The sequence below is a fragment of the Typopeltis vanoorti genome, chromosome 23, assembly GCF_054136105.1.
Source record: "Typopeltis vanoorti isolate ZY-2024b chromosome 23, IOZ_Tvanoo_1.0, whole genome shotgun sequence".
Lineage (NCBI taxonomy): Eukaryota > Metazoa > Arthropoda > Arachnida > Uropygi > Thelyphonidae > Typopeltis > Typopeltis vanoorti.
Window position 1 is genome coordinate 72,340,648 of NC_143571.1, and position 14,558 is coordinate 72,355,205.

The 14,558-nt window shown below is 35.9% G+C and overlaps 1 protein-coding gene across 6 annotated transcripts in view; it reads left to right on the top strand.

Moving 5' to 3' along the window:
- Window positions 1–1,519: 1,519 nt before the first annotated feature.
- Window positions 1,520–14,558, top strand: part of Fas2 (neural cell adhesion molecule fasciclin 2) — a 321,060-nt gene continuing 308,021 nt past the window's right edge. For 4 of the 6 annotated variants that reach the window (XM_090412741.1, XM_090412743.1, XM_090412745.1 and 1 more), the window contains exon 1: window positions 1,521–1,717. In XM_090412741.1, the coding sequence (XP_090268867.1) occupies window positions 1,669–1,717 (49 nt within the window). In that variant the 5' untranslated portion in view covers window positions 1,521–1,668. Of the gene's footprint in view, window positions 1,718–14,558 lie in introns of all 6 variants that reach the window. The other 2 variants (XM_090412742.1, XM_090412744.1) reach the window with 2 other exon arrangements.

Genomic DNA, 14,558 nt, shown 5'->3' on the forward strand with positions numbered 1-14,558 from the left:
AACTGGTGACGTAATGCAGCAGCTATAGCAGTTCAATTTCATTAATTCACTCATTCTCTCTCTCTCTCTCTCTCTCTCTCACACACACACACACTCAATTAGCGCATCTTTTGAAACAATGGTATAAAGCGGATCTCATTGTATTAGTTTATGACTTCAATTAAATTCATAACGGAAATGAAAAAAAAAGAAAAAAATAGAGAGGAAATCCTGCATGTTAAATTACACATGACATATGCTTTACCATTTCCGTATATGAAGCTGTCATAATAAAGTGAAAGCAGCCATAACGTTTGGTTCAATGGTTCGTAATTAACAAAGCGTACCATTGTGAAGAACCCATACAATAGTGCATTTAGAATTGCTTTCAGAAGTACCTTCAAGCAATGCTTTGCTACCCTTAAGCAAGCAGAAGAACAATTTAACTTTATTTGCATACGTCAGATAATGATAGTATTTCCTTCCAAAAAAAAATCAAGTATTTCGTTTAAAGTTTATTTTTAATTTAAAAATAGTCATTTTTGCACATCGATACAGAGTTATCAACGTCGCTATTGTGCAATGCGTATACACTGCTCATACCGCTTAAATCAGCCAGTTTGTATTGCCAACACACAATAGCACCGTTTAGTTTTCATGGGTTATTTTTCATTTATTAGTTTTTGTTCTCTGAGCTGTGAAACATAATCTCTGTAAAATCAAACAATATTTGTAGTCAACAGTTGCGAAAGCCTCGAAGTAGCCTCAAACGATTAAAATAATTCATGATATATGTATAATATTACAAGGAAGTTTTATTTTGATATACTTATATAAGCCAGTGACAAATGCAATATTTTTTGTATTACGCCAGTCGCCATAAGTAAAAAAGAAAAATGGCGAATATTTTTGTGTTAGATATCTACCAGCCGTAGCAGAAGATAGAGTCTTCAAAAGCAGCGCTAGCAATCAGACTTCTGTCTCTCAGTGCAATGTTGCTGCTAACGGTATTTTGAGTGATAGAAAGAATGCTTCTTTTTTACCTTCAGCTCTTACCTGGCTTAAGTCACTTAATATTGTACTTAATCTTTATTTTATTATTTTTTATTATGCTAACATATCATATTTGTAACCAGTTATTACACTCTATGGGTTATTAATGTGTTAGAATGTTTAAAATTATATTTTGAAAGTATCCAAACAGCAAATCCGAAAATGCCAATCTCAAACCAGATCTTCGCGCTAGCTACAAGTGCATACATATTTCAGGTACTAGCATCAGCAGGTAGTTGTCTGCTTCCGCCGTTTTTTTAAACGTCCGTATCTAATTTTAATACTTTATTCGTAAAAATAAAAGATTAATTTAATATTTATACACGTATACAATTAACAAATATTTACTATTTGCTGCTCAGTCTGTAAGATAACGATGTTTATTAGGGCAATATTGTTATGAGAGTAAAGCAACTAGCTGTTGACGCGGAGGTACACATCGCGAGTGTGATGTGATAAGTCTGGGCGAGAGCTCGTCTCTTTGCACTAAGCTAAGGCGACAGAAGAGCGGTTGTGGAGTATTAGCACGGAGTTATTCGGTGATTGTGGCTCAAGGAGGAAGTATCAGAGAAAGTGGGAGCTTATTACGTACGTTAAGATATATATTTACTACGTAGTTAGATTCCAGCTGTAGCTATGTCAGAGAAGAAACGGATAAATATACTTTTAAGCATATTTTTATCAGGTAAGTTTGAAGTTTCTTCATGTGGTGCAGAAGTCGTGCTTCTTAGTGGCCTGTTGTTAGCGTTTCAAATACCTAGTATTGAAGCTACTATTGAAGCTCATTTACGTGATATTTATTTTTATGAATTATATGTGTTTCAGTGTCTAATTATTACAGTTGTAGCTGCTATTATTATTAATATCCTTAATATATTCTGTTTAGTTGTTGAAAAAGGCTTCGCAAGGATATAAAGCGGGTAGTTTTCGGCAACGCTCTGGGGCGATTGGGCTTAAGCTTAGCGCATTGTGTGAAGGCTACTTGACGCCAAACTTTTCCTTGCTTTTAGATGATTCGATAGCGTCTCGAAAGAAGTATCAATAACTTAATATCTAATCAAAAGTGATAGAATACGTTATATACCTTTTTACAATATGAAGTTACTAAATACAGTTCTTGTCAAGGTATTAAAGTTACAATTGAAATGCTAATGGCCGCTAGTTTGTGTAATATTTTTCTAGAAACTTGTAATTGACGTCCGTTGAGCGAGGTTAACGTGGCTGTGGTGATAAACCGGTATGCTTTTTCTTCCTTAAAAAGCCTAAGCTTACGGAATCTTTAGCTACAAGTTTTTTTAAATAGGATAAGGTTTGGGTTTAAATGAAATTCTTGATATGTAATGATTAGGTTTCTTTTTATTCTAACGAATTTTAAAGCACGCTTTTCATAAAACTACCCCAAACTTAGGCCAATTTTGTAATTATTAAAAATTACTACTTGCGTAAAATGGTTGCTATGAATAGTTTAGCTTTTTTTTAAATTTCCATTTTTATTATAAATTGTACCACGTGGATCGCTCATAATGGGGAGGGGCTAACCTAATTCAAACTTCAGATTTCTGTAATGTGTGTATATTTTCATATCGATCTTTTAAATATTCTTGGATATCTTCAATCAAAAATTCAATACTCGCTTCTAAGATAATCGTAAATACCGATTTATGCTGGTAATGTTCGGCATCTTCGAGTAAGCGATTCCGATGTGTTCGTAAAGGTGTTACTATTGCATAGAACATTAATAACCTATTAAATATGGGCACCTCGATGGAGTCTTCACTGCGGGAGGTCTACAATGGAGAGCGGTTATATACTCCGCTATTTATTTCTCGCTGCTACTCCTTTTGACAAAATTTAAGGATTCAACTATAAACGGAGCTGCATTGTGTAAATTTGGCAGGTAAAATTTAATTTTCAGTAGCCTTGCTTTACTACAGTAGATGCAAGTTAAAAAAAAAAAAAGATTAACTGAAATTAATCTCCATTTCTGTACAGTAGTTAATAGGCTTTATTATTATTATTGTCGATATTTGCGCGAATTATATTACTGTATATAGATCATTAATTGCAAAAATACTTATTGCATCAGTGACATCCTTTAGGATATTCAGATGCTAAATATTTCAAATTCATGTCTTCAATAACATCTCTGGAGAAACTTAAGGCTGTTTTCCAAGCCAATCAGCTCAGTTCATAGGAATTCACGAATGTATTGCAGAGCGCTTTGTTTACGAGTCAAGTGCTTCACTAGGAGACTAGTGGGAAGTGGGGGATAGGAAGGGAAAGTATTTTTGTAAATAAGTCAAACTACGAATTATTGCTTATGTCTTGTTCAGAAATTGAGTATATACATAACATAGGCTTCCTACTGGTAATTTATTTTCAAATGATAAATTGTAAATGTTAAAATTGAACATTTTAACTATTTATGCACTATTTATTAATACATTTTTGTGACTGCATCATTATATGATCGTATTAAACTGGAATCCAGAATAAACAATCTTTTGGTTATGCTAATAAATTGTTTGTCTATACACACACGGATTTTTTTTATATTTTTTTAAATATTCTTCAGCTTTGTGGATTTGTTTTTGAAATGTCTTAAGTGGTCCTTGATATTACACTTCTTCGTTTCTCTTCTTATGCGTCAGTAATATGATAATACTCCGCACAGATTTCTGTCGCTTCTAGTTCGATGCGTAACCGCCGTGCAAACCAAAACGTATGAAAAATTATCTATGCAGGTGATTTTTGCGATATACTGTTCGCACTGGAGTATTTTGAGACTACTACCTCGGGGACCAATAGGGATTCAGTCGCGATGATCAGCCGTTATTCTGGACACCGTTAATGCCCGGATGTACCCAAACTCACGAATGTGCTCCGATGCTTTACCGGAATGATAACGAGAAACGAAACAGCGCTGGTGATATTCATTTCACAAGCATAATCGTATCATAAGGTTCCCTCCCCCCTCATCATATTCCAATTTCACTAATCTGACTTAATATTTCTTAAAATGATTACTTTTAATTATTACATTTCCCAGTTTTAAATCATCAATTGAACCTGAGATTATTGTTTTGACATCTCCTAGCATCCGTGTGTACCATTTAGAACTAGAATCGGTAGTTACCCATTTTCTGGTTTGTTTATCATTTTTTTTTTCTTGTAATATTTTTTTTCGTTTAACTTTCTTGAACTTCCTGTCTTTTGTTCGGTCACTTCTAGTATTCTCTAAATTTTGTAAAATAGAATCAAACTATTTGTCTCCAATATTTAATTATATCTTTCATTGGATGTTTTAATTTAACTTCTGTTCATATAGTGCTTACATGTCGAAACCACATCTTTCTCCATCTTTTTTTCCCCTTCCTGATCTGATTCATCTACCTAATCAGGTTGTTTCTCATTCTGTTGATAATTCTAGTTTTACTATCGTCATTACAGTTGCTCTATTATTTACTGTGCTGCTATTTCTTTCAACCTGTAAACATTTTCCATCTGTTTTTCTTGTCATTAAAATTCTGGTTTTGTTTATTTTCATATTAGTCCTCGAATCGTTAAGATTCTAGCACGATTTTTCTTTTCATTATACAATAATAGCTGAGAATGCCAAGTAGCATATTTTTTTTAAGCAAATAATTTTTCAAATCCTTGTATAGTTACCATGAGTATGATCATCCCCCTCTCCATTTTCATTTTCACGAGGACAAGATCTTTTAATGTGCGACTATTTGAATAGGAAGTGCGGTTATTTACTGTGGATGCAAGCAGTGGGTTTCATTTCGCCTTTGTTACATCCGTTGGAACGAACCAAATTAATCGGGGAAGGGGGCGGTTGTAATACTCAGGTAGCATTTTGTGCGTGGGAAGTGACCTTGGCGATCTACCTGTGTGCAGGTAGAAAGCAGGCCACGTGAGCTTTCAGACCTGTCTGGTGGCTTTACCAATGGCCGGGCATTGTCCGCTCGTGTGCACCCGGGCCATTGAGCCGTCAGGCATGATGTGAACCTTCGAAGAATACTGCCGAATGTACAGGGAGGGTAAAGGAGCAGAGGGAAGGGGAGGACAAGGAGGGCCAAGGTTACGAAGCCATGTTGCGACCAGTAGGGATGGTATAATCGTGAGTGCAAAACTACTCCACCAAACAAAGGATCGAAACAATGCTTTTACTTAGGTTGCTGTTATTTCCATTATAAATCCAGTGGGAATTATTTTTAGTTTTTCGTTAAATTAGCTGCTTATAAATACAGAGGTGGCTAAAATTGATATCGTAGTGGAAACACACATCTAAAATGCAAAGTATTGGGTAGGCCTGTGTTTTGATTTGATAGCAGAAATACATACGAATTGCATTTAGTTTAATTTAATTTTTAATCTATGTTCTTTTCTTAGACATGCTTTCTTATCGATTGCTATGGATAAGTACTTGTAGGCCTTAGCTCATGAAAATGACCTTGAACCTGTGGTGGTGGGGGGTGCTGGTAGGTAGGAATTGCAATTAGCGAGGCCCCACATACCACTAAAGGTCGATTGGCTTTTGACTATGGGTATAGTACGATCTCTGGAATTTCTCCTTAAATAACTTTTCGCTGTCCTTCTTGGGAAGGAAGGACAAAATAAAATGGTAGCTGAGAAATGATTTTGCTGTTAATATTCGATCTGGAAAAATCGACTCATATCTACAAGATTTTAACTTTTGTTTTCTAATATTTCTAAATGACATGTTAAATATCAAATGGGACTCTAAAGGCCGTTATTTGTAGCCCTAATTATATATAATGACACCGACATCACAGACGCAGAAGGCCTTGAACAATTTGGTAGCCACTTACAGGTACCGTCCACTAATGTATTTGAGTAATGGATCCACTGTATTTCATTCACACTTAGGTGTTTGGTGCTATGTCTGGTTTTCGAAAGTTTCTTGAATAGAATTGCTTTGAGGATTTTAAGAAAGCATTTACCAAGGTGTAATCTGAGAAATTGAGTTAGTATGTCTGCATTTTTGACTACAAAACGTATTCTTCAGGCCTATTGATGTCACGTGTCGAAAGTCTTAATTTGTTTGCAGTTCATTTAAGAAATTACTAATTAAGTAATTTAAATAAGCGCATATGGCCGTAATTAAATGTTTCAGATTGCCTTTCATCTTACACTTTAATGATTTACAAACAAGCCTTACGTAATGGAACTTATTTTATTCTGAATTACTTGTAAATCTGGTCATTATAGCCCCCAGTTTATCCTCATTGATATACGCTAGTCAAAAGTTAACTTCCAATCATTGACAAATATTTTACTATCAGTAGAAAGTCTCGGCATATTAACTAGTTTTCAGATGTTTATTTTTGGTCTTTGTACAACTTCGAATAAAAACGACAAAATGGCGTACTAAACTTCAAAAAAAAAAAAAAAAAGGATGGCATTATAGCATACGACTGCGAAGCTGTATTTCACGATAAATCCCCTAGTTTGTGTTCGAACATTATCTTAACTGCGAAGTGGAAAAACGATTTTCTGCTCTTTTAAGCTGCTGATAAATTTCATTACTGTTATCTAGATTTTTCACTCGCCTGTTTTGTTTACTGTTAGTAACTGATGTCTAATTTAAAAGCATCTGTTTCGGAAAGAATTTTTTTTATTCATCGGCTTGCCCTTTGTCTTCTTAAGCTTAAAAAAATGTTTTAAACTAATGTATTTTTTTAAACTAAACTAATTTCTTCAGTGCCGATGGCAGACGACTGTTTAAATAGCCCTAATTACGCATCGTTAGTCCAATTTTGTGTGGAAATGTCAATTCAGGCATTGCGTTTGGCAGTCATTAATTTGAATAATAACCAGACGTACACGACATTGTCATGCATTAGTAATATATCTTTTTTTATATTATAAGTATTTATTGCTTTGTCAGCCTTTCAAACATAATGCATATGAAACTATCGACTGGATAGATGGATACTTCTCCGTACAAGATAAATTGAAAGCATGATAAAGGCTTTTCTTTTGGTACTTGTTTCAGAGTCGTTCTTCATACATTGCGACGCCTATAGCCGCAAGGGATCGCGTGTAAGAGCCACCAAAATGCTGAGGAAGGAATAACTTTTTTTTTTTTAATGTTATATACATTATGCCTAAGTAGACTTAGGTTGAGCTATTTCTATTATACGATTCTCAATGAATACTGCTATAATTACTTCAATATTTTATCAGTGCAGTGGTGGAGCACTTTTCGAGCGAAAACAGCCTCAAATAGTTTGTCGTAGGCGATTTGAGGTACTCGCTTGGTCACAACATCGTATTTTATACTCCTCCTCTCTAAAAGTGGTCTAAATCGTTTTTGTCGTGGTGTGATTATTCTTAAATTTCAGGAAATCAGTTAGACCGTTTCCGAGATGTGATGGAATTTAGAGTGCGATTGAAAAACGATCGGGATCGATTGATTTTAATTTCAAGTGCTATGCGAGTAGGGATTTGTGTACTAAGGATCGCGAGTAAATTCTTTGATGGGCAAATGCTTCAGTTTTGGTGGGATAGATGAATCGGTAGACACTGGGAGCGCATTGCCCCCGAGCGATAGCCACCCAGAGAATAAATAGCCTTATGGATACCAGACGTGTTGCGGTCAGTAATGAACAAGAAACATTCGTCACTTTCCCCGACCATCAATCACCATATCGGAGCTTTGCTCACTTGTAATGGGATGAATTGGCACGCGACAGCATTCGTTCTGAACTGGAATCGCTCGATAGGCGAAAGGAAAATGGTTCCCGATATTCACACGAAACATTTGTATCGCGAACTTGTCGTTGACGATACTTGTGCCATTTCAAGCTGCAGGAATATTTCATTAATTACCTCCTATCACTCGCCTACCTCCGGGAGGTGTTTAATAATACGCCGGATTATTTTGCATGCGTATATTTATTATTTAAATAATTGCGAGAGATTCTTATTTTCAACTGAAATAAGAGGATCTTATTTTAATATGAATTTAAATTAAAATAAATTCGTATTATATGAGCTTCTCTTAAACAATAGCAGACTTAGTTTTATAATATAAAACTTATTAAAATTACATTTTTTTTTTATAGTAAAGTAATTTAAATCTGTGAAAGGGGAAAAGTTTCTAGTCTTGAGAGGTGACAACTCCAGTAGCTATTCTAATACAGCATAATCTTCTTGGATTATATAGTATGGTACATCTCCAGTATAATATTGTCCCCCATCTTAATATTTATAGTAAATATATTATTGAGAATGGCTGAATTAGATAACAACCCAGCAGAAATCAAGATTGGAGGTAAAAAAAAAAAAAATCATCTGAAAGAACGCAATGATTACAACCTTTATGCAGAAACAAATTCGGAGCAGTTGATTCTCTTAAACCAGGCTTTGTTTTTCATCTTAATTTATTTGTAAAACGAGTAGTCTTCTGGCAATGTGCATGAACTTCTGTCCATGAAGATAGATGGTTGAAAGCTATGATTTCTTGGCCTGCAGAATAAGAAATGGACAGACAGTGTGAAGATGAAATAACAAGGGTTGCTATTGGGGGAGTTCTGTGAAACGCAAGGTCCAGTTATTGTAAAATTTTTCTTTTTTTTATGATTATAGATGTGAAAGCTGGACCATTAAAGAGTGAATCGATTCATTTGAATAGGGGATGCGAAGGAGACTGAGAATCGCATAGAATAGGCAGTAAGGAATAACTAACGAGGTTAAGGAAACATAAGGAATGCTAAACAGAAGTTTACCATTCCTTATGTTTAGACAGACGAATTATTGGAAAAGACAATTGTGTTGGAAAGTTGATGGGTTAAGAGGAAGACAGTAAAGAGTTGGATGGACAACATAAAGGAACTGACCAGTGTGAAATTATTAGTACTGAAAGAAGCGGAAGAAGATGCAGAGCGTGTTCAAAGGTCAAGAGTTGGAAACGACTAGATTATACGTAATATCCCTTATATTATAACGATATTTGGAGAATCCTGGGCCTGCAAAACCGATAATCACTTGGGCAATCTACAAATTTAAATTTAAATGAACATCAGTAAAAAAAACGATAATTTTTAGAACTTGAACAAAACAAACCCTGCTGTTTTCATTTAGTTTTTTAGAGACGTTTTTATAATCCCTTTTTGAAATTCCTAAGGGAAAGGTGTCTTAAACAGTTTTTAGGTATAGCTGCATTTAATGATGTAGCATCCATTGAATAAGACTGGGAGATTCCAATGGACCGTCGGCATTTGCTGGATACATTTTTAACATTCTAAAAAAAAAAAAAACCCTTTATCTCGTTGCTCCTCATTTCTTAATACGTCTCGAATGCTGCCTCATCCACTGAGAAAGTAAATATACAGGATAATATAGACTGGGATGAATGAAGATCGCGAGGAATGTTAATTGTTCATTACCTAGCTAGTTATATATTATTGCATTTTTTTAATGACTTAAGTAAGGTTCAAGTGCCATAAAATTTAATGTAATACATTAACCGAATTTTTTTCGGCAATAGTACTTAAAACCGTAATCTAGAATTTTTTTTTGTTATTTTACGAACCAACTAAGATCATAGATATCAAATACTCGTTTGTACATCCTAACAGATGCTTAGGGTAGCGGAGGGGGGGGGGTGAAGGATAAAGCGATTAAGGCGTTTCGTGGACGTCGAAATTCCCCTGTGCCATCCCGGTATGTGTTCACCGACAATAAAACGATGTCTTTCTCACATTATGCATTATAATCGCAGTGCACAAGCATTACAAAGGAGCGCTAGGTGAATGACAGAGGGTTTGCCTGCGCCGTTTAGATTCTCTAGGTAATTCGAAAAAGTTGGCTGTTCGCTCAAAGTACCACTAATAAATATATCGAATTGGGCCATGCTGTAGAATGAATAGCGCTCTCTGCTCCCAGCCCTAGAAGGGTCTCTTTTCAGTTGATTTCGTGCGTATAATTTTACCCAAAAGGACTGTACTCCTCCTGCCAGCATTGATGGGAGAGCTAGGCGAAAAAAAAGGACTTGGAACGTGAGTTGGGGTAAAAATGAGTGAAATCTCCCCTGTAGGCAACATAAAGATAGGAAGAGAGAGACAGAGAAAAAAAAAGCCCCCGTTGCCAGGGTTGGCTATTGGCGAAGTAATGTTACAAGCTGTAAGGTGGCCACCACTGCTGTTGGAGGCTACCAGTGTGTCGCGAATGGGGGTTTCTGTACTTGTATTCATTTCACTTTCATTCCCACCCCTGTCCTTTTTTACGCCCGTCCTTGTTAGCGCTACTTTAGGTACTCTATTTACACTTCACTAGGGAGACGGATGAGGTAGGGATTGGAATATACCCCTGGGGGGGGGGGGGGCGAGTAGCCATGTAGTTTGTAAAAAGGCGTACTGATTTTTATGCATAAAACAGCACCTGTATTTTCGGTATTAGTTATTTCCTATTGTTGGCCCAAACGCTTTTTGATAACCTTCTGCTCAACCCAGACCGAAAGAGACTTATTTTTAGATCCTATTGATGGAACTAATACAAAAAGTGATTCATGTGGCCTAGAACTGATGATTAAAAGATGAAGAATAACTTGCTGTAGCATTATATTAAAATGACCTTTCCTTCATGGCAAGCAAACTAAACTGCTGGCGAACATTTCTTAATACATAAACGAGTTACTACATTAAAAAGTTTGAATTGAATCGTTGAACATCCGAAAACTTCAAGGCTAGTTGGAGAACGCTGGCTTGCAATCGAGACTACGGAAACATCAGCTATTCTCCTGTCATATTTGAACGTAGTGTTAGTGCATCCGATGTCTTGTCTTGACATTTCTTTAGCGAATAAAAAAAAAAAAAAAAAACTGGATTGAGACACTAGCAATTCCACGAATTAGATGAGCTTGTTACGCGCTCCACCCATGAAATATTGCTACATTTCTTTTCCCTTGTCAGCACTCCACTTCTTTTAAATCTTTATTTTGAAGAAGTTGCTTTTATAATGACACTAATGGCCCATCAGCGAAATGGATTTCCACTTCAAGGATATCCTAAAAATTGGCAAAAAAAAAACAAAAAAAAAACGAAGTAGCTTTCAAATCCATTCCTTCTGATCGCTAGATTTGAATAAAGGAAAATTACTTTGATTCCTTGTTAGGTAATTAAACTTTTCATTCACATGAAGCGTTCAGTTTCACGTGAACCTTGCATTTCGTACCGGGGATAGGCTAAGGGTTAAATATTCCGGGAACAATCCTCTTAGAGAATCCAAACACGGCACTTTTCAATCCTCCCACTTAAGTCTTCCATCAGCAGGGTGGTCTCGCAGTGGGCGACACGTCTACTAGCCGAAGACAAAATTCCTACCGCAGTGGGATTCGAGTCTACAAGCGTATTGGCGAGCGAAGACTTATGTATTCGGCCAACCAAACCTGCTTGTTTTTCATTCACGTGGCTGGAGTAGATATATGGCAACCTGTAAGAATTTTGTAAGTCAGCAGTCTGTGATTTTTCCTATTTTTATGATTTTCTCAGTTTAGATTCGCTGTTCGCATGAAAATTGTTCTAAATATTTAATCATTTCTAGTTAATTAAAATTTGAAGCGCTTGGAATATTGTTTTGCCGCCATTTAATGGTTAGATATAACTTCAGACTACAATGATTTGAAGTTGCAAATTCAAAACTATGCCAGCCGCACAAACAGCACATTTCTGGCTTTCTTTCGTTTTCGCTCAACTCGTACGTTACGCATTGTGTTTATTCCTACTACTCCTACCGAACCCTAACGGACGTTTCTACAAGTTTCCGTAACAGTTGTAATTTTATTGCGCTCAAACTGTACACGGAACTTCATTAGGTTCCATCGATCATTCTGCCGACGGACACTCGATATCCGTTTGCAGTAATCCTGAGTTTCTCTTTCTCTGTATGATTGATTTAGATTAACATATTGTTTTGAATACCAGTAGACTGAAAAGCAATATCTGTAGAATGGGTCTAGTATTTTTATTTGCATTGTTTTTCTGCTGTTGAGCTTCATTTGTCTTCATTTTTAACCTCCTTGAACTTGGGTGAAAATGTTCACTTCTCTTTAGAAATGGAAACCGTTATTACTTGTTGCGTTTTCAACAACTATGTTTTTAATTTTTTTCCCTTTAAAATGCTTTAGTAGTAACTCATCTGTTCTTGCCTTCAATATTTTTCGTTTATTTTAAAAAGAATCCACTGGTATTTTATCTAGCACAGCAGTCCTCAGTTGTATCTTGTTATACCGCTGCGACATCTATTGGCTGAAAGTGCCATTATTTTCTTGTTTATGTCGGAGAGTTAAGATTTTCTTGGCAACGTTTTGTAACATGTCGTTTAATTTTAAAAATAATATTTTTGATATCCTGCATGTTTCCATAATACCATGTAGCCTTTCTGTTTTTGTTGTACTCTACCAGTTTCCAAATAGCGTTGCTTTTTAGACGTGCTTTCATTTAATTATTCCATCTTCTTTTCATCGTATGTAGCAATGTTTTGAAATGTAATTTACAGAGGACCCCCTGCTTAGCGCTTCATGGCTTTAAATGGAAGTGCAGCAAGCCATTATTCTCTTCCATACGCCCGCCTCTTCCCCCCCCCCCACCTCTCTGCTAACGGCCGTCTCGCCCGAGTTGCAGAAGAATACAAATGACAGGGCATTTCCAGCGATATGGAAGCCCTTCTAATGTGTGTGGGGCCTATTTGATCTTTTTTGGAACAATGAGGCTCTGCACGAACCACCAGCCGTTCTTGTGGGGATGCAGAGGGTCGTAAATCGTAATTTCTTGTGCTGGCTTGCAACTAAAAAAAAAAAAAAAAAATTCATTGCGTCAGCTGGTCGCCTACCAAGATCAAGATGGCGATCAGATAAGTGTAGCCAGCCTATTCTTGGCGGATAGACTGGTTATGAGAAGTGCTACTTCAGTTCATCTCTCAAGTAACCAACATGAATTTTGAGCCATTATCTTGGGAGGAGGAGGCTGAGTAGTTGGGGGGTAAAAGTAGTCAGAATAAGATAGCACATTACTCCAGTTTGGTTCCTTTCATTCATAATTTACTTGATGCCTTTTTAGTTTCCATGCAAGTTTTATTTTAGGCAAAGATTGTGAATGGAACGAGCAAGTTTGGGTCCATTAACGCGTCAGCTTAAAATTCATTTCAATGTGTTGACGTGACAGTTACGAGGATATCACTTGTTAGTGTAGGGTTGAAGACCACATTCCGTATCTATAGTATATTAGATCATTTTGGTTTCCATTTTCCACCAAGGTCTGGTTGGTGGTAGCTACAGTAACGTTAACATCGCTTTACTATTGACGTCAGAAAACTTGTACGATATAAATAGTAGCAAATGACAATTCATCACATACGTATACACCTATGGTTTGACAAATTCTGTAATAACACTGGTTATAAGATCTTTCTATTCTGTGTAATACGAGATATAAAGCCACTTCGGATCTAAATGCATTTTATCCTGAATTCATTATAAATCATTTGTTTTGGAATGAGAAATTATTTTAAATATGGTAGTTAATTTTTTTTTTGGAACGTGTGTCGTTTTCATGATTTTAAAAATGCAATCACTGCTTTGTTATTAGTCATGTGGAATAATACGATCAATTCGTAGCGTATTGGTATCATCTCATCTAATTTGCAGCCCTTTGAATTGCACAGGGTTGTTAAATTACTCACTCATTACTTTTCGAAATGAAAAGCAAATGGAAAAGTTAATGTAAGACATGAATCTCAGCGGATTTGAAATTCATGTTTTGTTTGTTTTTAATCCGTTCCCGCTATGCTGTGTGATATAATCTGTTATATCACGTGCTGAAGCAGTTTTCAGTTGCTTTTGGTATTCGATAGCGACTTCTGAAAGTTTTTGATTTACTACAAATCGGACCTTCGATGCCTTTTAGCTAGGAAGATCCAATCTGTCAACTGTACTGGAACTTCATTGACTGTTTGTGCAAAAAATAAATAAAATTAAAAAAAAAATTGCAGCACCTATTGACTGGTCTCATACAAAAATGGATTTTCTCTAAAACTAAGTTTATCATTTCAGACATTGACTGACCAAAGAACATGGGATAATTAATATAATACCCTGGCATCAGCTTTTCGTTGCTTCTGCTGTAATTTCAAAGTTAACGCAGAGCTAATTGATGCCCACTAATTAGTATATTAGACCTGAGTTTCTTATTTAAGTCTCGGAAACATTCCAAATACTCAACATGATTCTCATACATTGATGGATTAACTTTCAAATATTTCTCAGATAAACTTTTGCTCTGGGTGGACGTAAATTTGAGAGCATTTATCCTTAAATTTATGGAAAAAGTGATGTCAAATGCTGAACTAAATGTAATGTGTACAAGACATGCAAGAATTTGATTTGCCGTATGAGGGGAGGAGATTCGGATTGCACTTGCTGTTTTCTATGATCAGTATACACGTCGTTAAAAAATAAAGTACAACTAATTTTCTCCTCAGTTTCATACTGTTTGCAG